This window comes from Anarrhichthys ocellatus, unplaced genomic scaffold (genome assembly GCF_004355925.1).
Source record: "Anarrhichthys ocellatus isolate YVR2014 unplaced genomic scaffold, GSC_Weel_1.0 scaffold52, whole genome shotgun sequence".
NCBI classification, from domain to species: domain Eukaryota; kingdom Metazoa; phylum Chordata; class Actinopteri; order Perciformes; family Anarhichadidae; genus Anarrhichthys; species Anarrhichthys ocellatus.
The window spans coordinates 1,911,680-1,935,063 of NW_022280082.1; the positions used below are offsets into that span (position 1 = coordinate 1,911,680).

Below are 23,384 nucleotides of genomic sequence, written 5' to 3' on the forward strand. Positions count from 1 at the left end.
TACAACATTTCTAAATAATTAATTTAGCAGTGAATCAAAAAGCCTTAATTTAATGTTTTAATGCTGTCAATGGATGCAACACCTTCAATGCATTCGGACATTTGTTTTCATTTATAATCTATGTATGACATAAGTCCATCAGTCAAAGTAGATTGTGACATTACAGTCCTATTTCATTACATTTCTAGAATTGTTGACAAAATCTAGACGCATTTTTTTTCAGACTGTAATGAATTTTGACTGCGCTTTCGCTGTCACTTTGGGTTGCACCAAATAAAGTGTGTAATTTAAGTTGGATGATCTTATAAGATTCAAAATATATAAAAAAAACATTTCAGTGACAAATGTATGTTATTGTATTATAGCGTTATGCATTCCTGTGTGAGATGTGTGACGGAAATTATGCCTGTTTTGCCTTTTTTTCGTACCCGCGAAGAGTGAACCACCCCCCGCGGCTGAAAATTAGATGGTTTCGCCCAGAGGGATTGTTGCAATGCCTCTTGATGGGCCACCAGATACACTGAACACAGAATGACTTAAACGGCGCTGGTACATCTTCCTTCTCTGCGATTTCTATCACGTTTTACCTATGAGTTTCCTCCGTCGTCGTTTATATTTTTCTTCCGCAAATGTAGGAGACAAGCCAAATAAATCAAACCACAGAAAGTGTAACTGTCTCCCCTCATATTTCGAAAGGTTTTCCAACAGGCTCTGCGACGCTGTGTTTTTTTTTGCAGGAAGCAACTGCACCTTTTACGGCGAAACTTCATCTGGTTACGCTAATGAATACAGGCACCTGTGCACGTTGCAACTCAAACATCACAGTAGGTGGTTTTAAAGTTATCACGAATTATTAAAAAGTGGGTTAAAAGGGATTTTTTTTTTTAACGCCAACACTGAAGGTGCAATTACTTAACACTTGCAACATGGCTGCTGCGGGAACGGCAGTGAGAAAAGTTTGACACTGACGTGGGATAAGTTTTATGCGAATGCTAGTTGGTGCACGAGTTGTTGGCCAGAGATTAGAGTCGTCAACGGTCTCTCTCTCTCTCTCTCTCTCTCTCTCCCCCCCCCCCCCAGCCTGGCAGCGCTTTACTCGGACTACAAACCAGCGGATAGACCGTGTGAGAGCCGCCTCCTCCTCCGTAGTCACCGCCGACAGTCACTGCAGTGGACTTATCGTGGTGTCTTCCTCTCCATCGTAAAGCTGTGGTGGCGTTAAAGAGAAGAGGACTGGTCGTCTGACGCTAAAAATGCATTTTTCCATACCCGAAACGGAGGTTCGTTCGGGAGAAAATGGATCAACCTATGTGGTGAGCAATGATAATTTGTGTTTTTACCACGCTTTCACTGGCTTCATCTGCCCACAGGTCGGGCTAATGTCAATGCAGCAAGAGTTCCTGTTATAAAAGATCTGATCGCATGAACGGTGGTGCATCACCATGGGGCCACACTGCTGCCTAATGCAATACAGATAAACAATCAGCTACAGCCTCAGTCAGACTACAAAATACCCATTTGTATCTCAAATGCAATCTGCATACAGATACAATCTAGATAGGCGTGAGTAAGTTGAGTCAGAGTCATCCTGCATAGACTGACTGTGTGAGGCCATTGAACGCACCAGTAGGAAAGGTAAACAACCCTCTGGGAGTCACTTTGCTTTTACAGGTTTGGATTTCTGTCTGATAATTGGAGTTTGCCGCCATGATGTCACCCTCCTCCTTGTTGTTTACAGCCAACATTGCTTTCACTTTGTTTGTTGTCAAGTCCCTCGACTAACGAGCAATATAGCAGCCTTGACAGCAATAATCTGTGGCTCCATCATCTCGCTGTGCAGGAACTTTCCCATTTCCTAACTGTGTGTTTTACGTTACTTGTCTCATTGTCTTTAATGTGTCAGACCATGTTGACCTAAAAAAACACGTTTCTGCATCTGGAGGTTTCATAGAAGAATGCAGCTGTTCTGATATTCACCAGATGCTGTGAAATAACATCTGATTTTCATGTGACATCACGCTGGCTCTTGTCAGTGTTACACACCTGCGAATGACTATCCTCCATCTTGACTCCATGTGCTCCAAAGAGGGGAAAAAACACATCTTGGAATGAGCTCATTCATTTTGAACATGTTGGTGTCCCTGCTACAAAGTCAGCTTTAGATGTAAACTTAAATATACTTTTTTTTCCTGTAGTGAACACTATTAGATTTATTTATGTTCCGTAATCGCCTCCTCTTGCTGCTGAAAGTCAATAGTTTCTAAATTGAGCATTTCAGGTGCCCCCTCTGGCTTGTTTCTACCTGGCTGAGCACGCATTTATTTACCCTGCACAGCAGTGGGCGCTTCCACAGCGACTGTTTCCCCCCCCCCTCGGCTGACAGGCATGTGACTGTCGCTGTGACCTTCCTGCATCTATCCCACAGGAAGGGACTTTGCTTGATTATAATGCTGAGCGATGGGATGTGTACCTTGGAACCAGTAAGCCACAGAAACTGCAGTGTTTGCAAACAGCCTTTTAGAATTACAAGGGCTGCAGTTTTTTTTTGTTTTGTTTTTTTTAAATATGGTGCAAGGGGACATCTTTTTATTTTGAGTGCTCACACTTCCTCTTGTCTGTTGGACTTGCATGTCTTCCTCTGTGGTTCACGTCGTATTCTGTTTGAGGGTGCGTAAAAGAGAGGTGGTGCCACTGTTAAGTGATGGTGACTCATTTACTTTGGATGAGGAACAGGTTGGGACTAAAATGAACAACTTCATCTGTTTATAGTTTTGTATTAGCTTGCATCTGCCAGTGAGCAATATCTATAAACTTAAAATGTGTTTAAAAAAAAAAGAAGCCGCTATCTTAGAATTCCTCAGACTGAATTAGATTTCTTCCTCCACACACTTCATACTAGTGAGAGGATGTATGTGGAGGTGCCGGGCTGTTAAATAGAGTAACGCCTGCAAACTGACTCCAAAGTACAAATGTATTTAAATAGACAATGTTTGGTCAGGTCAACAACAGTTTCATCGAGTCTAAATGCATTTTTGTGTGCATAAAAGAGCAATAGATCATAGGGTTTGTGTTGTTGTCCCCAAGTTGAACTGCCTGCTGTACAAAAAAGCCAAAGGGTTATTTTTGTGTGTGTGTGTGTGTGTCTGTTATCAAGCAGATCCAAGACATTCTGCATACTCATTCTTCTTTCCGGCCTGGATTCTGCCGACATGCACATCGTTCAGTTACTTCGGTGGCCTTCCTCCAAACTCGTTCTCCTTCCTCGTTGACTCTGGACGTGTTGGTGTGTTCTTACTCTGTGTTGCTGGTTGATTGGTTGTAGGTCAGCAACAGTACGTGCACCAGTGGGGTCAAGTGTCTTTCAGCCTTTTTTTTTTTTAATGTTTTGACAGATGACCCACCATGTTGATTATAAATATTCATTTGAAAGGAAAGGAAAGATCAACTTCATCTTAGTCGTATCATGATTTAGTTTTTTTGGCAGTCTTTGACCATGACTTATTGTCAGTGTGGTGGGGAAAAAGTTTCTATGTCATGTTTTTTTGAGCTATTTAAAAAAAATAAAAAATGGACAGACTTAAATAAACAAACTTGTGGTACCTTACGAAAGACACGCTTCTGCTTCAGTCCAAGAGAGCTGTATTGTAAGTGAGCCAGTATTTGGGCAAACTGAAATATATTTTTCTTTTCCCCGAGTGCGTAACTAAAGTATCACTTTGTTATTCTAGTGGTTTTGTCTCATTCCCAATGCTTAATGAGGCACAGGACATGAAAAATAGATTGGCTCTAAACATGATGGCTACCAGATATTTGGGCTGCTGATCCCGAATGGTGGTCTTGTAGATAAATATTCAGCGATATCTCCTCGTCTGTGTGTCAAAACACACCGGTGGTGTCTCAGGGAAAGAATGAAAGATGTGATCTTTGCCCTTTCGTGTTGTTTCGAGCCTGCGTTGTGCAAGCTGTTTTGATTGGAAATTGAAATTTGCTTGGATTGAGTCCAATTCCAATGGTGCTGTGATGAGACTGGGTGGAAGAGATTGAGGTTGTTTTGAGGCGGTGTGAGGGGGAAACTTACTGTATGTTCAGGTCATAGGACGATAACTTGTTTTAAACACCTTAAGATGTGCATCTGAAGAAAGGCGACTCAGCTTTGGTCTCCGTGGGAAAGTATCATGTTAACTTTATACTCAAAGAAAGGCTATTATTTTATACGTATCTATTTTTCCTTCTTATGTTCCTACTGTTTGATGTCCACCCACAAGCGTTTCAGACGGATGCATACAAGCTTCTGATGATGTGTTTCTCTGCACCATGTCAGACCTTCACACGGTCTTTCACATTTTCATTCGTCCCCTCTCTTTCCCACAGGCCTACAACATCCACGTCAACGGCGTGCTGCACTGCCGGGTGCGCTACAGTCAACTCCTTGGCCTCCACGAACAGGTAAGGCTTCAGCCGTCACAATGAAAACCCCCATTGCTGCTTTGGACCAGAAGTGAACTGGTCTGCTTTGCGAGGTGAAGCCGGACTCTGTTTAAATGGCACCACGTCCACCCGGGGCGGGTGACCTTTTCCACTCGTTTTTGTGTCACAAAGACCTCCCATCACTTTGAATATCACGGCCACGGTGGCTTGAAGTCTTGTGCTGTTAGTCCTCCCAGAGTCCGAACTGTTGCATGTAAACGGGGCAGTATTGTGGAAGAGGTTGGGGGGGGGAAGGGGGGAAGGGGAGACGGGGACGTGGGACGTGGAAGGAATGTTCTTGGCCTTTCTTTCACTTCACCTGCTTGGAAAAAGCATCTTAATCTGAACGAGAAGTGTCGAGTTGCCTGCATTACACAGACACAGCTATTTGTTTGAGCTGTTTTTTAGGCAATTCGTTTATTTAGTGTCTACTTGTATTTTCTGTAGCGCTGCGGTTAAAAGTTGACTTAATTGTGGAAGTGCTTACCGTACATTTTCTTTGGGAAACGAGTGCCTTTGCAGAGGTAGATGCATCGTCTATAAGACACATATTTGCTGTGTTTCTGGCTGACAGCCTGTGAGCTCTTTGAGCTATAAATGTGTACATATACTGTAACACAACCCTTATAAAAGTGGCCAGTCGTGTGTGTTTTTTCACACATTAACAAAAAAAAAAAGCAAAGCGAGGCCCAAACTTTGCCGTCTCCGTCCTCACGTCTGGAGTCTTGACAGTTGCTGTTGCCTGGCAACAGGGTTTGGGGAAGACACACTGGCATCTTTAAGAACCTTCAGAGAGGGCTTCATGTGGCGCACGCATGACCCCAAAACACTCCTGTGATTGCAGGGCACACACACACACACACACACACTCACACACACTCTCCCCAGTTATTGCTGAGGAATTAGAATGTTAATTGTTTTCTTCTCTACAGATTTGTAACGAGGTCGCACGTCTGTTGGAGTCGGAGCTTATTTAAAACCAACAGTGGAAACTCATTTATTTCAGATTTTGGCGGGGGGGGGGGCTCTCTGATGCGTCTGTAACCTTTGCTTTGTGTCTGTGGCTACGAGAGCTGATTTGTATGTGGTACCAGTGCCGGCACTGATGTAGTGAAAATACCAAAGGGCAGTGTGTTGAGGTGAAAATCCCCTCTCTCTTCCTCAAGCACCCACCGGGGCCCAACCTTCATCATGCCATATGTGCAGGACCTCAGGGTTTTATAGCGAGAAAGAAACGTCCTTATGATGAACATGATGTACAGCGTTACTAAACCACATGTGATGTGTGATTTTTATTTATTTTTTTTATTTATTTTTTTTAATTTTTTTATTTATTTATTTATTTTTTTATAAGATCTGTGAGGGCTTAGTTTAAGACTTCCACGGTTCAAAGCTACCAGCCAAAGGGAAGAAATGAGTCAAGAAGCTGGAAGACAAAGTAAAGTTGGAATGACTAGACGGTCAGGGTTCCGTGTGTGTGTGTGTGTGTGTGAGTGTGAGTGTGAGAGATGCACGGAAACTCCAGCAGCTAGTCGTTGAAAGGGGCTTAAAATAAACCTGTGATTCATCTCCAGCAGCATGACTGTACCTCCTTTAGAAAAAAGAATCCAGGACTCTTTGATTTAAGATGCTGCTACTTCTGCTTCTGTTCTGTCCTGAAGTTAATTGGTTTGTAAATCTGTTTTCATTGATTTTCTAAATTTAAATAGAAAAAGGTTGAATAGCTTGTCATCCTGAAACCTCACCCTTCTCACAACTTGTGCTTTGTACCAACAGATAAAGAAGGAATATGGCAGCAACGTGGTGCCTGCGTTCCCTCCAAAGAAGATCTTCACTTTGACTCCTGCTGAGGTCGAACAGAGACGAGAACAGCTGGAGAAATACATGCAGGCCGGTAAGTTATTCATGCCGAATGGACTTTTTTTTTTTTTTTACAGATGGCTTGTATTGCGTTTCACTCCGTTTCTAGCTGAATTTAGATTCCAGCTACAATGTGGTTGTTTTGGTCAGTTTCTAAACGAGCCTGCTATCCTTCTTTGACTTGCAGTGCATGCCTCCCTGAGGGATGTTATGATAGAACAAAAAAAAAAAAAGTTGTTTTTGTAGCAGTATAGCTTCACAGCAGAAACACAATTTCCTTTAAATATTTGCTTTTTTACACAACAATCACAAGAGTGAGTTGGCTCTGTGTCTGCAGGGAGTCCAGCCATACACTGGTCTATTCATGCCATATAAAAGTGTTTCACTAAAGAGCTGATGATCTGAGCCAACACTAGACAGAGTTATGCTGACACACCTGATGGAAAAAACGAAAAAGTCCCTGCTCAGGATTTCACACCTGGTAGGGCTTTTAAAAAGTTTTATGGGTTTGGCTTCTCTTGTGATGATGAGAGATACATACTCTTCTTCTCTGAAATGAAAAGAGAATGCTATAAAGTATAATTCATATTTCTGTGCTGTCAGGAAGAGAAACTAGTTATTTTTGGGGTAAAAATGTCTGCATGTGAAGGGTTTAAAAGCTTTGTAGTGTTAAGTGTTCAATCCAATTGGAGTTGTTCTTATCCTAATTTGGCAGGTTTTCACCATATTGCCCCAAATATTGCACACACACACACACACACAGGCTCAAATAAGTGGAACTGGCAGCAATGCAGAGGGTTTGTTTTAATCCTCTCAAGCACAGGCAGTTACAGCAGAACAAGGAAGCGTTGTTCAAGTGTGTGTTTGCTCATAGTCTGGGAGCATACGCACACAGGGTGTTCTTGGCTACTAGTTCACTCGGTTACATCATGGCTTTTTACATAGTTATGGAAAATGACCTGCCACAAACACAATCTGCTCTGACGCAGATGGCTCAGAGCTCTGACATTTTGTCAAAAGTGTTGGACTCATTTGTAAAAGGACAATAGTGCGCACACACACACACACACGCACACACACACACACTGGGTTATCATGCAGATAATTGAATGCACTACACTGCAACTGAAAACTGCCTCAATAGAAAGCCAAAGACATGATGTTAAGAGAGTTAGTCATCTGGTCTTTTGTTTACCAGTTCAGAGGACTACATTACGATGAAACTGGCTTGTAATAATTTTCAGTCAGTTGAACCGATGCCAGAAAACACTTGCTTTCCATTTTCAGCTGAATTGCCTCGGTGAGTGTCGTGAAAGGTCAAAACCCATTCCACAGGACCAAAATGAAATTCTGTGATAAGAGGGAGAATTAAGAACAATTGGGAAATGGCTTCCCCCTGAGGTTTATATGTTTACATAACGTCCACTTCAAGACCCTTCGCTAATTGTTAGGTTATCAGTTCAAAACTCTCCTTGACTTCCTCTGCTCCTCCCTCAGTGAGATATGACTCATTTTGTACTCGAGTTGCTCACTTCTCTGCTCTTTTCTTTTCCACAGTGCGTCAGGATCCCTTGCTTGGAGCCAGTGAGATGTTCAACAGCTTCTTAAGGAAAGCCCAGCAGGTTGGTCGTGCGTGTCTGCTTCAATCCACTGGACCGCCATCAGCGCGTTTGTTACTCTGTTTGCGTAGACGCGGTCATCGGGCCTTTGAGGACGCAAAAGGCCGATGCGGTCATTTCTTCCCGACTAGTAATTTCTTTTGGTAATGCGGACAGGTGAGGTAGTTGTGTTCTCACCATTTGTCGCAGTTTGCGGCAGCGTGTGCTCTTACATCTCAGATTTGAGTTTGCCTCGCAAGCAGAAAACGGGTGAAATGATCACGTCGGACACATAACCGAGGGGAAAGCAGCCTCTTAACAAATAGAGGAACATCGTTGCATCGTGTCTTTTTAAACGATTGTTTTAGAAAAAAAAGATCAAAGTCAGCTAATGAGTCATCTCACCAGATCTGCAGTACTAAACATGCAAACGGATATTAGCTGAAGTGGATGATGCTGTAAAAAAAAACAAAAAAAAAAAACAACAGAAACTCCATGGTGTGTTTTTGCTGCCTGAGAGAAACGAGTGTAGCGTCAGTGACGCATTCAGAGCAGGTAGCGAGAGGTTGTTCGTCATCATTCAAGGAGGGCTGTAAATCCAATAACCTTCATGGCCCGATTCATCCGTCTGCTGCCACATCACACACCCGTTCTGCTTCTCCTCCTCTCTCTCATTGGAGTCTGTGTTTGTCTCTCCCCCCCCCTCCCCTCCCCCAGCACCTTATGCACTGCGAGCACAGCAGGTGCAAAATAGTAGATGAGTTACCACCCGGTGTTGTTGTTTCATCAGCACCTTCAGTGGTAGGGATGTACTTGGAAGACCCCCCGACGACATAGGGAAGATAAGCGATGATGATTTAGCAGCGGGGGTGAGAGAGGACAGCAGAGCCCGGGGTTCTCCACTTTAACATTTCAGATATTCCTTTTATCAGCTCGCAAGCTATTATTTAGGCACTTGAAATATTCATAGGTTTTGGCAGTTTATTGTGCTTACTTGTTATTCATTGCTTTTGTGTTTTTTTTTTTTTTGTTTTTTTTTGTTTTTTTTTTTTTGTTTTTTTACAAGTAATGCCGTTCCCTTAATTTCTGTGTGAGCTCAGAGTAGTGCACGTTTTTGACGGTTGGAGCTCTGAGACACTAGTATGGAGATTTTCACCTTCTTTGACACGATAGACATTCGGGTAGCTCGTCTGTTATGTTTTTTTTAATCTCCGCTGGATATTTGCCTCCTCTTTGACCAGCCCATATTTCTTTTCTGCCCCCGAGACTCGATTTGATTTTGTTGTTGACCGATAGGAATGAAAACACATCGCTGACCCACGAAGCTGAAGGAAAGTTATGTTTTTTGTGTGTGCTTCCCACAGGAGACGCAGCAGATTCCCACAGAAGATGTCGCTCTAGACATCTGCCTCTCCAACGGTCAGAAGGTTACCGTCAACATTCTGACTTCAGATCAGACGGAGGACGTCCTTGATGTAAGTGTGCGCTGTGAAAGAGTACATCAATGTTTCACAGACACTACTGACTGTATCGTAAATCAAATGAAGTCAATATAGACCCTTTTCATTACAGCAGCCGTGACAAGAATTTATGAAGTCAGAGCTGCTTCGATTGAACTCACCAAAGAAAATAAGAGTGTACACATATGGAACTAACTCGGACGCCTTGACCAATTGATTTCAACATGTGGGGTTTTCTAGTTCAGATTGTGACTGTGACCAAACGTGTTCGTACTTCACCCCTGCTTGTCCTTTCGTTGCTCTTGCCTGTGAATCTCGTGCGTTTGAACTTTCACAAGTGCTCTTGTGAAAGTTTAACCACAGTTGACCTCTGTTCATCACAGCAAGTCTCAGGGCACAGTACTCTCACTCACAACAAAGTGTGTGTTTCAGTGACCAGAAATAGCTATTTTTTGCGGTGTGTTTACTCAAAAATTACACTTCATGCTTGCAACGTTTGTGTCCGTCTGCGGTTGAACTGCTGGAGTTGACAGATAAGAATAAGTACTACGAGCACAAGTCAGCAAAAATAGTTGTTGATAATGTTATGTCAGCGAGCGCCATCGCTTCATGTGAGAATGTGATAATTATGCCTTGTGAAGGACTGGAAATAGATATTAAGAAACTATCTTCTGATTAAAAGATTTGTTTTCTTATCGAGGTAACTGCTTGGATGGATTTTATATTAATTTGTGATGTTTTGCAAAGCCATCCTTCAACCACATCTCTGCATTTCTTATAACTGACTGAAAAATAAGAATTAGAAGAAGGAATGAATGAAATTCAATCATTGTGAAAACTAACTCCCTCGTTTTTCTGCAGGCTGTTGCAACAAAGCTCGACCTTCCAGATGACCTGGTCGGTTACTTCAGCCTCTTCCTCGTCCGTGAAGGTGTGGATGGAGGTTTAACATGTAAGTCCAAACAACGTTTGTTCTAATATTTAGCTTTCATTGCTAATAGAATGTATTCTCCGTGTATCATTATTACTGCAGAGTATTTAGAGGCAACCTAGAATGTACTTTAAGGCTTGAAGTTTGTTTGTGAAACGTTAAAACTGGAAACTATCAGATAACCAGCAAACAAAATGTGCCGTACACGAAGCGCTTTGATAAAATATTGTAAATAAACCGACTTCATCAGCCAGCCAAGGACTATTCTCAGAAGACACGCGGAACTGATCGGACAGCATCTGTTATGTTGCACCGAGGAATAACCAAAGAGAATGCAGTAATGTGACGCTCTTGATTTACATTCTCTTCCTCTCTAAATTCCCCACAATTTGGAATCAAGTTGGCAACCGTCATCTGTTTATCTCTCTCACCGTTTGGAGATGTACTGCAGTTTAATTTAAAAAACGAAGAGCCGCATTTCCTCGTGAGAGATGCCTCTTGTGTCGGGGTTCCTCTGTATATCTCTGCCGAGAGTGCATCATTGATTTATTAGCTGCTCGGAAGCTCAGTGAGAAGTGTGTGTGTGTGTGTGTGTGTGTGTGTGTGTGTGTGTGTGTGTGTGGGCCAGTTCCTGCAGAAACAGTTGTGCTGTGTTTCAAGTAGCATGAGCGCGCTCGCCAGGCTGTGTGCAGTGTTTTCAGGTTGAGAATGTGTTTGTTGTGCTCTAAAGTCTTTTCTTGGCTAAATGCAAAATGACATTTGATTCACCGGCTTACTTCTGATTAGTCAGGCCTTTATTCAGACAACTGCAAGTGGATTCTACCATTTAGATATTAGACTATTTCTTTATGATTTATTTCCAACAACACTGTGTGTCATGGTCCTTCCTGTTAATAAGGGAAGTCAGTTCACAGGAGGACAATAGATAGTTTGATACTTTATTAATCCCGTTGGGTAACTTTCGTGTTACAGCAGCAGCAACGGCAAAAGAGAAGAAATACGTAATGTAGACATTTAGAATGAAGACGTAGTGCCTGTTAATATTCTATTCATGGTTTGCTCAAGTCTGCGGTATATTGTATATTGTCATGTATTAATATGACAAGGTGCTTCACTGGGATTGCAAACATGGTCTCAAAAGTGAGTTGGTTTCATGTCAGTCAGTCGTATTTGTTAACCCTTTTAAATATATGTAAATGCATGAAAATGCATTAAAAATGACTAAATAAATCTTAGTTTCTCACCTTCCTGACTTAATATAAAGCTTAGCAGGTTTCTGATTACTGCCCCAACAATTTAGGTTCACGTTATTTGCCATCTTTCAAGCTGTGTTGTCTCAAGTTTCTTTGAAAAAACATTTATTTAGTTTCTAATTGTCATTAAGTCACTTTGTTTTCAAACTTCTATCATGTTCTCACATTGCCTTCTGTGCCCTTTACTTTATCCCGTTTACTCCCTTAACCCTTCACACCAGTACTCACAGGGTGCCCACATATTTGTTTGCACTCACTTGTTGACTTATAAGGAACTGTGTGAATGCAAATCATAGCAGAATATTTACATTTCACAAGGCCTACCACAGTGGCACAGGCACAACACTTTCCACACCAAGATATTTACATTTCACGATCCCTTTCTTTTCCAACTCATCACAGCCCTGTCGGGTCAGATCCCCTCTCAGTCCCAAAAAGGTTCTCTTCTCTCATCCTCCACCTGCCCAATGCTCCCTCACGCCGAGTCCATTCCAGGCTGGAAAAGGTTCCCGGCGAACTCGGAGGAGCCTGTAAATATTGCAGGCATGTTGTATATACAGACAGTTTAAATCTGAATCTCTTGAGTGCTATGGAAGAGAAGGGCCATGTGTTGACTTCGACCCGACTACCAGAATAAATCCGGCGCAGCAGCAGGCCGCAGATCAAACAAAACTGCTGGTGGGTGTATTGACATAACGGGATAGCTCGAAGAATTCAATTCCTTTCTGACAGGCAGTAGGTTTCCAGACATCTGTGTGTGTGTGTGTGTGTGTGTGTGTGTGTGTGTGTGTGTGTGTGTAAATCCACGTATGCGGTTAAATACGCGAAGGCATGTCAAGAATATGTGGTTTGAAATGGCGGGGCCCGGTCTTATCTGCAGTTCTTTTTGCAGTTTTCTGCTGATGATTTAGTCGAACCAAAAACATTTGAAGCATTCAGTTTGTTTGTTTTTGTTTATTCCTGCAGACATTTCCATCAGCAAACCAACCGTCATGTGTTTCTGCTTCCTGTACACAGCCTCTCTGCCCATAAAGTACTAAACATACTTTACAAAACCTAAAGGCAAACAAGGCGCTGTTTAGTCATCAGATTTGTAGTGTTGTGCACATTTCTAGACGCCTGAAAACACAGCAGCAGCCCCACTAAGCACCTGAGACCTCCTTCACGCTCCTCGGGGAACAGTCAGCAATGAAACAGCTGCAGATTAGGGACACACACACGCACAGGCGTGGAGCCCATTATCTTTTTTTCACATTTAAATACTCACACACACGCACACAAAGTTTTACCCTGCCTGCTGGGACCTGTCCAGATGGAGTTCTCCCATCCCTCGTTGTTTGTTGTTACCGTCATTATCCAAATGTCCTTGGGCCTTACTTTACTGGAGCTTCCCTTGTTGCTTACTCTCTATTTTTATTGTCTCTCTCTCGCTCTCTCTTAGTTGTGCGGAAGCTGCAGGAGTTTGAGCTGCCTTATGTATCCATTACCAGCTTGCGGAGCTCTGAGTTTCACATACTCCTACGGAAAAGGTACCCACCCACTACCTGCTCACATCATGACGTTGGATTTTCATCATGTTCTTCCCAAAGTGCTCTCCACCACGTGTAATTATTGCTGTGATTCATTGTCCAGAGTATGCATGTGCTCTTTGTCAAATCGCGTCAAGAAGCAGGTCGGATACCTTCGGCTTGGTGAGCAGTACATTAACTACATGTGCTGCGCTTGATGTCGTTTTAATGAGTCAACCAGCCACTGTTTTCTTTCTTCGTTCTGGGTGTTTCTCATTCCGTTCCTTATCTACAGGGAAGCACTTGTTCTTAATCTGTCAGAGCAGTGCTTTGCCTAACCACAGGTGGCCTATCTGACTTCAACATCTTCTACAAAGTGGCAGTTCAGTTGGAAAAGAAACCATATTTATTTGATTTACTTTTTTTTTTGTTTTTTTGTTGCCAAGGACAACAGTTACAACCAACCAAAGAGCGAACAGCCCATAATCTTTAGCCGGTCAGACCGTACTTTTAACAGCACAAACAGGAAGCAGAGCTGAGCCAACACGATAAAGGAAGTACATGCACATTTAATAGATATAGATGATAATTTATCTTGCTATAGATGTTAGGTCTCATCATCCAGCCCTACTGCTCTTTGTAATATGCTCCTCAGCTGTGGCCACTGAGAACCGGCCACCCTTCAATCAGACTCTCATTATATTCAAACACCTCACGGAGAGCTATAGCTGGACAGCTCGAATCTTGGAAGAGAAATGAAAAGCCGCAACAATTCCCATGAAACTCAACCACCACGTCTCTGATATCGTCTCCCAACAACATTTGAACATCAGTTAGTTTTTCTTGAGCACTGTATTGGATCGCGTGGATGCTCGGTGTTGCTCATTTAACCAACTAGAGCACATGTGGTTGACTGTAATCCTCCTGGGTGGGAGCAAACCTCTGTGGGTGGGTGTGCATGGGAAACACTGGTGCCGCTTCCCCACCAAGCCTGAAGTTTTAGTGACTGCTTCCCCTCTTCAGCGCAACATTTTTCTACTTCCTCACTTGTCTGTTCTTTCGTCACCCTGCCTCCAGCTAACTGAGGTACACAGGATGTTTACTTTCTCTCTCTCTCTGCCTCAAGGAAAGTCTAAGTACTCCTGACCTAGTTTCTCCATGGAGTGTGGAGCAGCGAGGAAAGAATGAATGTAGAACTAACAAGTGGAGGTGGAGGAAAAACAGACCCCCAGTGTACGAGATCCAGGGGGGGGGGGGATCAGGTCAAAATGAATAGAAAAGCTTTTTCTGGCTAAAAGTACAAGATGGAGGAGATTTACTCTCCGTCCAGTGAAAACATTGAATTAACATAATTTCAACCTTTTTTGTGTTCGAGTAGTCGTGAAATAAAAATGGGAATTTGAACAGTAGTGGAGTTTTTTTGTAGGTCAGCACCAATATGCACTTATACGCGTTATGCGTTAAGGGACTTCCAGGACCATATGTCTCAGCAGGGGCTTTTCAGTGCACTCCCCCCCCCCACTCCTTTTCCCTTCCTTCCCAGATCCTTTCTCTCTGTTTCCCATCTTCTTTCTCCCTTGTTACCTGCTTTGAATTGCAGATGTGGCCGGGCAGCGTGCTTCGTGTCTGCTTGAACAACTTTTCCGTCCGCTAACACCCGTTGTGTCATTTGCAATTACTAGATGTTGAATTCCACGCCTGCTGTAAAGTGTTCAGAGACCATGAATGCAATGAGATGTGGAGAAACGGAACTCAGTGCTCCGCTGACTCCGACAATCCTAAATTGCTAAAACCCCCAGTGTTAAATAAAGACGTTTCACATCCAGTGGTTGAAATATAAAAACACTTGAAAATACAGTATCTTAAATTGCACACTAATTAGACAATATAGCCTAAATCTTTTCAGTAATCCCATTTGGGCCATTTTCATATGTGGTTCCATTTCTGATCCCTCTCCATGAACTGATTTTTTTTTTTTTATTGCCACGCTCGACTCCTCAGGCTGCCCTCTGGTACCCACACATCTCCATGAAGTACGAGCAATAGCGTCACATACAAGTGTAGCGCTGCCTTTATAAACTCTGTACCGCCTCACAGCTGTGCTTCCACCTCGAGAGGAGACGCTCCTTTAAATGAATTCTCTTCCACTGCTACCTCACTGACGTTGAGTTGAGAGATTTAGTCTACAAGTCGCTCTCATTTCACAGTTTGTGTTAATTCGTGTTTATTTGATGTAATCTGATAAAACGCATGACAGCAATGCTGTGCGGCGTTGCTGTCATGCAGACAGAGGAGATGATGTTCTTGGTGGCAAACGTCTCTTCGAGTCACTCAAACAAATCGGTGTTGTTGTGCCACTTTGTTCATTTTGATTTATGTTTGCATATAGATGTGTAATCTGCCCCTTCTTTCTGCAGCTACTGGGACATGGCGTACGACGGGGACGTCATGGACAACAGAGTTGGCCTGAATTTGCTATACGCCCAGGTAAGAGCTTTCATTATGACGGGAAACCAGACGTGGTCGTTTATTCTCAGCCACAACAGTGGTCTTTAACAAAATAATTCAAAAAGATAATCCATATTCGACGTGATTGGGTTTGTGCTTCATCGAGCTTGCCTGGTGCTGGCTTCACACCAAGAAAACTAAATCAAGCACTGCTTCATCCCCGGGCTGCCAAATGCTTTCGTCCGTCCCCTGGGTCTCCATTATCAGATTGTGATGTCGGCTTGTTTTGACTTTGCAACAGCTTGCATCCTGTACCTCTTTGTGTTTCCTCTCTGATCCTATTATCAGCGGATCCCTTCGCTGCGACAACTGTGATCTGTTTGTATTAAGCAATTCTTCGGGCGCCACGTTTTGATTAAAATCTGGAAACTGCTGAGTGTGTTGCCTCTGAGAAAACTAAATGGTGTTTCTGTGTGATTGTTTGCTGACCTGCACTGTTTCACTGAAGGGCTTAGGGCGTGATTTCTCCCACAATGCACTGAAGGAAACCACAAACAAAAGAAAAACCTGCTTCGTTTTGTGCATCTGTGCAGAAAGATGAACTTCAGTTCTTGTTTTTGCTTCACCAGACAGTGTCTGACATTGAGCGAGGCTGGATACTCGTCAACAAAGACCAGCACAGGCAGCTCAAGTCACTTCAGGAGAAAGGCTCCAAGAAAGAAGTAAGCAAAGGGCATCTCTTCTAGATGAGTCCAGAAATGTCTTTGTCCAAGGATGAATGTGTAGGCCGAGGAGAATACTGCCTCTAATGCTTTCTATGATGCAATTAGCCTAGTTTTTTCCCTGATATGAATGTTTAATTACACCGATCCAGTAGAGAATTCAAAGTTATTTCCCCCAGGGATCAGAGACAAAGATGGAATTTCCCAAAATTGTTTTTTTTTCCCCCTCCCTCCAGTTCATCCATCTGGGTCAGACTCTCAAATATTATGGCTATATCAAGTTCGACCCTTGTATCACCGACTTCCCCGAGAAGGGCTGCCAAGTCATCGTCAGCGCCGGCAACAACGAGCTCAACTTCCACGTCAAGCTGCCCAACGAGCAGATCAAGGAGGGAAGCTTCAAGGTGACTCGCATGCGGTGTTGGCGAGTCACGTCCTCCGTAAGTACAATTGTGTGTGTGTGTGTGTGTGTGTGTGTGTGTGTGTGTGTGTTCGCCTGTGACAGACCGAGGATGAGGGAATTCACCTTCAAGCGTGCTTGTAGCTGTGAAATGATCAAATTGGAATGGCTCCATATTAGTAGGAGACGATGAGCTGGCAGAGAGACGCAGCGGCTTTGGCTCGAGGCCATCTCAAACCAACAAGGGCTCCTGTGCTTCCAAAGCCGCCTTTCTAAAAAGCTCATCTCACCACTGCACCAGAAAACAAATGTCTTTTAGACTTGCCAAGCGTTGTTTTGTTTTTTTACTCCTGGTGCTCTCTTAAATTGCTGACCTCCACACCATTCATCTTCATCTTTCCAATTACCCAAACACGCAGCCCGCACAAGGATAGCGCTGTATTGATCCTCCAGCCTCACATATAGAGCGGCGTCCTTTATTCCAACAATAGTCTGTCGGCGAAAAGGGAATCTGAGGGTATGCAGTACGAGGAAGCGCCTGCACAGCCCACTCTGTATACATCCGTACATGGAAAAAAAAAAAATACTACACTTTTTAGTGTAAAACCATAGACTTTAGGGAAGAAGACAGAAAGAGCAAAGATGCTGTTTTCACACAACAGCGGCCATGTTTAACGCACGAGGCTACTGTTTAGACTGTCGCTTGGTAATTGTATTGATTAGTAAACACGAGGTGCTGTTGGGATCCGTGATTGAGTGAACGGCTACACATCGCAGGTTCGATTTTCACTAATGAATCAATACAGAGGGTTGTACTGTCGGTGAACATAACATTCTTTTTTTTTTTTTTTTTTTTTTTTTTTTTTTTTTTTTTTTTTTTTTTTGGAGGAAAATGTTGGATGCAACAGACTCGATTAGTCGCAGTCAGCCAGGCATTTGAGGAAAACACAGCTTGAAATTAATGGAAAAACAACAGCCTGTGGAATAACAATAAAGTAAAATAAATGACTATTATTGTGAAATCATTTTTGGCATTTTTAGATCAGTTTACTGTGAAAAAGGCGGGATCACAAGACAGCACGAAGGCCCATCTAGTCAGGCTTTAAGTAATGCGTTTGATCCGAACCACTGTGGTTCACAATCAGGGTCCTGTGAGGATCCGCTGACGGCTACCGATGTGGTTTATGTGTGTGTGAAAAGACACAGAGAGGCAATTCAAAACAACAATGGCGGTGCCTGAAGAGCTTCACGTAGATGCTGCAAAGGAACATGTATCAGAACTGGAGAGTGTTTTATTCATTGAAAGAAGAGCAAAGAGCGGCACTGAAGGCTTTTCTCGAAGGAAAAGATGTTTTTTTTTCTCCCGACCGGCTGTGCTAAGAGTTTGATCGACTCAACTGCCAAGTATTTTTTTGAAAGTGCCTGCCCTTCTCCAAATAGTTTCTAATGACTGCTTCTCGGATGGTTCTGTGTAACAAACCATCTGGCGTGTCAGTTTAGGGGAGGACTAGCCTGTTAAAAGTGTTTTATAATGCCGTCTGTGGTCCTGGAGGAGCTCTCTAAAGTCTGAGGAAATATTATGTCATCGGGGGAATCTCAGCTTGAGCTTTAAACCTTTGCTAAAACGATCATTTTTAACACAAAGCGTGATTTTTAAAGAAGTGTACATTTAGGATGCAGGATAGGTCTAATGAAGATTTAGATCCAGTGGCATTATGGGAAATGTAGTATCCAGTAGATTGTCAGCTTGACCAACACTTGAGACTAAAATCAGGATTTCTCTGCTTCTACTGCACCAATTCTACTTGAATATGTTCCTGTAGCTGTAGAAACTAGCTGGCAAGAAATCTGGAACAAAATCCTTGTTTAGAATTTTTTTTAAATCCACAAGTGTCCCCCCAGTATCGGCATCAATTTAAACCACCACGGTCACATCATTGTTGTCAAGCTCGAAGGATCAATTTTCACTTCTGTGAATAGCTGAAACGAGCTTAACATGCAGCTCTACACACATCATCACTTTCAGACCCAAGACCTCATTTAAATGGAGATGGGGGAAAAAACGGTTCACTTTTGTATTGCATTAGTGTTCGTGCAGCTTTTTATGATTCTCCAAAAGTCAATTTGCACGGAGATCTGTACACATGGCAACACTTCTCAAATTAAAATGCATCTCGGCTCGTCTGATTACAGGCTGGACCCCCCCCACGGTGGCGGGGGGGTGGACTCTGAGCCTCATTCTCAGAGGTCGGAGTCATTTTAATAAGCCCTTTCCTTTCTGAACAAACTATTCCAAAGATCTCCTTTGGTGCAGCGCTGCAACCCCCCTCGTAGTCACATCTCAAAAATTGCGTGTGTGTGTGTGTGTCAGCCCTCTGTTTTTTTCTGCTTTTCTTCTGTATTTTGTGTGTGTGTGGGTGGGGTTCGGTAGATGGGAGGTACAGCTAGTTTCTGGCCCAGAGGGAATCGTCTCAGTGACGAGCACAGGCTCCATGAATGAGGAACGAGGGCTCGTCTCCAGGGAAGCCGCGTCTCTCTGAGCGTCGCTTATTTCTTGAGGGGATTTTTGATATTCTGTATTTGTACATATTTCTCTCCACCAGTGTTAATCTTTTAGCACAGGTCTTCTTAAGAGTTGGCTACCTGTCATCGGTGATGCAGTAGCTTTAGAAAGGCAGCTTATCAAGCGGAGATGTACTGTTGGATAGGAGATGTGATTAAGCTGCTTACACAACCCTCTCCAGACATGGAGTAGAATACCAAGCTTATCCTCTGCTTAAGAAGGCAAGTTGGATGTTGGTACGGAAATGCACTCTAAACACAAGAAGACGTATTTAACTTGAAGGAGGGAAAAAGTCCACGATAGAATAAACATAAAGCATACGCGGTTGTTGATACCGGTTCATAAGAATGACGATTCAACCCCCTTGACTCTTGCAGCAAGTCCCGATAGCCAACGGCACCACCAATCCCTGTAGCGCGTCCAAATGCGACGTCAAACTGGAGCTGGCCTTCGAGTATCTGATGAGCAAGGACCGCCTCCAGTGGGTCACCATCACGAGTCAACAGGTAGGGACTGACGGGGGGGGGGTCCAGGCTCGAAGTATGAGAGAAAGAAAGATGTCGCGTGAAAGTGTACTTTATGCTGTTCAACGTTCCAAGATTGTATTGACTTTCAAGTTTGTGCTTCCAGGCTATCATGATGAGTATCTGCCTTCAGTCTATGGTGGACGAATTAATGGTGAAGAAGTCAGGCGGCAGCATTAAGAAGGTTTGTGTTAAGAAAGATCAAATCCTCCATAACACATTCTTTTGAATTTGTTTTTATTTAATACACAGATCTGCAGAGGATGTGAGCTTACGTTACACACATTATATAGCATCTTTTTTTAACATTAGGTAGTTTAATATAACTATTTGGTTTTTATTGTGGAGGTTGTGGAGATAATGGGTCCGAGGAATGCAGTGCTGAAGTCACAACACATGCAAAGCAAAGCTCATAATTCACAGGATATCCTCTCAGTGATATTTCTCGTCTTGTTCACTTCTGCTGCTGTCCTCCGTCTCCTTCTAGATGCTGAGGAAACGACACAACGGCTCCATCCACCGGTCAGACAGTCAGCAAGCTGTGAAATCTCCCCCTCTACTGGTGAGGAACGGGACAACGTGCCCCGAGTTTGATGCTTTGAATCTGATTCGGACTTTTTGTGTTGATTTCAGGATCATTTGTTGTTGTTTTGTCTGCAGGACTCTCCTGACCCAAACCGTGAGCAAATCGTCAAACTCTCAGTGAGTATACTTTTGACTTTATAAAACATGCAGCTGAATGATAACGATGATGTATCCCCAGAACTTTCAACATATTCTAAGGAATCAATGTCTGTCGGGTGTTAAGTATACTAATTAATGATATAATTATTCCATTTAGACCAAGCTGAGCTCGGTGTCCCTCCGAGGGGTCAGCGCCTCCAACTCAGCAAATGATATCAGCGGCAATGATTTCCATGGCAACTACGCTTTCGAGGGAATCGGGGATGATGACCTGTAACCCCCCCCCGACTCGCCCTCCCCCCCCCCACACACCCCCCCTCTTCATTCCACTGTCAGCGACCGGGACGACAAAGATTACAAGCTGAGCCCAGCGGGCCACACACACACCCTCCGATTCTGCAAGATTGTAGCTTCTTTCTGGAGAAACTGCTGCCTTAAGCTCTCACTTAATCTTTGACCGAGTTCCTTTTTCTTTTAGTTCCAATCATCCTATCCAACGGCCGCTTTGTCCCGATGTTATTAAACGCGTGGCAGCGTACAGTAAACAGCATGTAAAGCTACAGGTACGCAGATAGGGATGCTTTATCGTTTGTTACTGACAAACTCCTCCCTCAGTTTCACTCACAAAGGATGACTGTCTCATCGACCGTAGGTACAAAGTAAATTAATATATTATAAACCTGGCTAGATCCTGGGTTCTTCCCCTGCCGGCTGCATGTTCCCCACCAAACGCATGTTCCCCACCAAACGCGACCCATTCACTGGACCCAGAGTCCAGTGAATGTGTTGAAGTCTGATCTCACTGTAGACTATTCAGAGCAACCGCTTACTTGTGTTGATGATCAATGTTTGGCTTGGCTATATACCAAAATGTCATGTTTGGTTTTTTTTTATACCGTTAGTGATCCTCTGTGTGTCATGCTACTCAAGTCAGCGAATAGCTCAGCAGGATACCAGTGGTGTGTTCAGCTCACGTCAACTCATGCCGCCTTCAGAAATAGTCTGACGCCTTAACTTTTTACTTTCTTTGCCTTCGCGGGTTAACTCGTCATCTAACAAGACATCGGGTTGAAGTTTCGAATACTCGGCAGTGTCGGCCGGTGTTGCCTAGAATCTTGCAGAACTTGGTAAATGGTTGCACTTGCTGAACCCATCGTTTTTGCACAGTATTACAGGTGGAGATGAGCATTTGAGTGGAAGCTCGAGCGTGACTTAAAGCATTGTGTGGAGATTTATTTTTCCATCTGTAAAATCCATCAATGATTTTTTTTTCTTTTTTCTTTTTTCAAACAATTTTTTTAAAGGTTTCTCATCAATGCCAAATTATAGTTTACTAAAGCATTTTGCACAAAATAGACATAAAAATTATGACTGTCACTTTTTATATTATGTACATGCAATTAAGTATTCTGAACATTTACTAATATCTTTATCACCAATAGCTTATTGTAATCAAATAGATCAAATGTAATCTAAGCTGTATAGGCCAACAAGTTTAACGTATCATTGTTTACATAATGTTTAGGGGACTTTATTAGTTTTAAATGTAAAGTGTTTACAAATTTTGCATCCGATTTTTCTTTTGTCTCGTTTCTTTATTAAGGCTGTGAGCGATGGTTGTTGGGAGCTTTTGGTTCATTGTAATTTGTATGTACATTGTGCCAATCATCTCAGAGGATTCAGTTGAACAGGTGCTTTGGTGAAAGTGGCTCATGTGATCTCAATTGCTGGAGTGAACAAAGTTCATGAGGAAGCAGCCGACAAAATGAACATATCCCGCTGTTTTATAAGACACTTCATAACATATTTTCTATCGCTGTGGCGTCTGTTGCACTGCGTCTCGGGCTCGCTTTCGAAGCCTCTAAATGTAAATCGATGCCGACCTGTCGACAGCTTTACTCTCACTGGTAGCCAGAACTGTAGAACAAATATTTTCTCAGTCTACTAATTGTCTTGTTCCTTCACTGCTGTGCTTCTTCTTCTTCTTCTGTCTTCAGTTGCATTTACAGTGTGGATGCCACTATTCATGTTTATCTTCATGATTCCTGTGCACGTACATGGAACCTGCGAGGTCCTGGGTGTTAATAAATGTGTAGGTGCCAAATTTAAAGTGCATTTATCATCATCGCTTTCCCAGAAAATGTCAAATTTCATGATGATTGTATTGTCTAGATTCAGTTCACTTTTCATTTTAGTGGTGAGGTCAGTGACAGCTGTCATGATGCTGAAATAAACTCTAATGTAGGCGATCTTGTGGTTCTCAGTTGTCTGTTAATGGTCCACTTCATTCATGTTGTCGTCATGTAATATGCCGAGAATCCTACTCGGTATAGAGAGCAACCAAGTGATATGATTCGGTACATCACAACAAATTAAACACAGTTTTAAGGTAAGAGAACTCTCCTCATGTCCCTCTCACCCCTCCGTTAACGTGTCACTTCCCACAATTCAACACTGGTCAGGTGTTCTGTTCCCACAGGTGTAAGGGGGTGTGGCCCGATGAACAAAGGGTGGAGAGAATTGTTAGAGGGGATTTTGGTTTTGTTTGTGAGGGGAGATGGAGTAAGGTCGGAGCTGTGCAGCATGCCGGGGAGGAACGACCCGTTCAGCTCCTTTTTTAAGGCGTTACCTCGACAGAAACCAGTGTGCTGAGGACCATGAAGATTGAGCAACAAACCAAGAAAAGACAGGAATTTATTTCTCTCTAAAACCAACATCCAGTGAGGTTTTCTTTTAAGCAATATTGCCTTTTAACAGCTTCATATTTTTGCATTTTGAAGGGAGGAAATTTAACCTGTTGCATTGTTTAGTTCAGTTCAACTGTTTTTGAAATTAATATCGTCAGATCAGTCCGTCAACAAGAAATGTCAGAAATACTAAAGGTATATGCCAAACATGCTCATGTTTACCATCGTAGTGTAGCGCGTTAGCATGCCAACATTTGCTCCTAAATTGAAAGTATAGCT

General features: G+C 43.0%; 1 protein-coding gene across 1 annotated transcript; it reads left to right on the forward strand.

The window, feature by feature from the left end:
• Nucleotides 1–292: 292 nt before the first annotated feature.
• On the forward strand, nucleotides 293–22,667 carry snx17 (sorting nexin 17). The gene is made up of 17 exons (XM_031870266.1): nucleotides 293–631; nucleotides 738–824; nucleotides 1,081–1,313; nucleotides 4,372–4,446; nucleotides 6,244–6,361; nucleotides 7,885–7,949; nucleotides 9,290–9,400; nucleotides 10,247–10,337; nucleotides 13,011–13,098; nucleotides 15,495–15,564; nucleotides 16,155–16,247; nucleotides 16,484–16,687; nucleotides 19,588–19,716; nucleotides 19,841–19,918; nucleotides 20,222–20,296; nucleotides 20,395–20,436; nucleotides 20,576–22,667. The coding sequence occupies exons 3-17, from the start codon at nucleotides 1,254–1,256 to the stop codon at nucleotides 20,693–20,695; spliced, it is 1,419 nt and encodes a 472-aa protein (XP_031726126.1). The 5' UTR covers nucleotides 293–631; nucleotides 738–824; nucleotides 1,081–1,253; the 3' UTR covers nucleotides 20,696–22,667.
• The last annotated feature ends 717 nt before the right edge of the window (nucleotides 22,668–23,384 follow it).

What these genes read in the sequence shown, in the direction of transcription:
- snx17 (XM_031870266.1), top strand. Translation starts at nt 1,254, where the DNA reads ATGCATTTTTCCATACCCGAAACGGAGGTTCGTTCGGGAGAAAATGGA. An exon ending in AAAATGGATCAACCTATGTG is followed by an intron (nt 1,314 to 4,371) that starts GTGAGCAATGAT and finishes TCTTTCCCACAG; the next exon opens with GCCTACAACATCCACGTCAA. An exon ending in GTTGGCGAGTCACGTCCTCC is followed by an intron (nt 16,688 to 19,587) that starts GTAAGTACAATT and finishes TGACTCTTGCAG; the next exon opens with CAAGTCCCGATAGCCAACGG.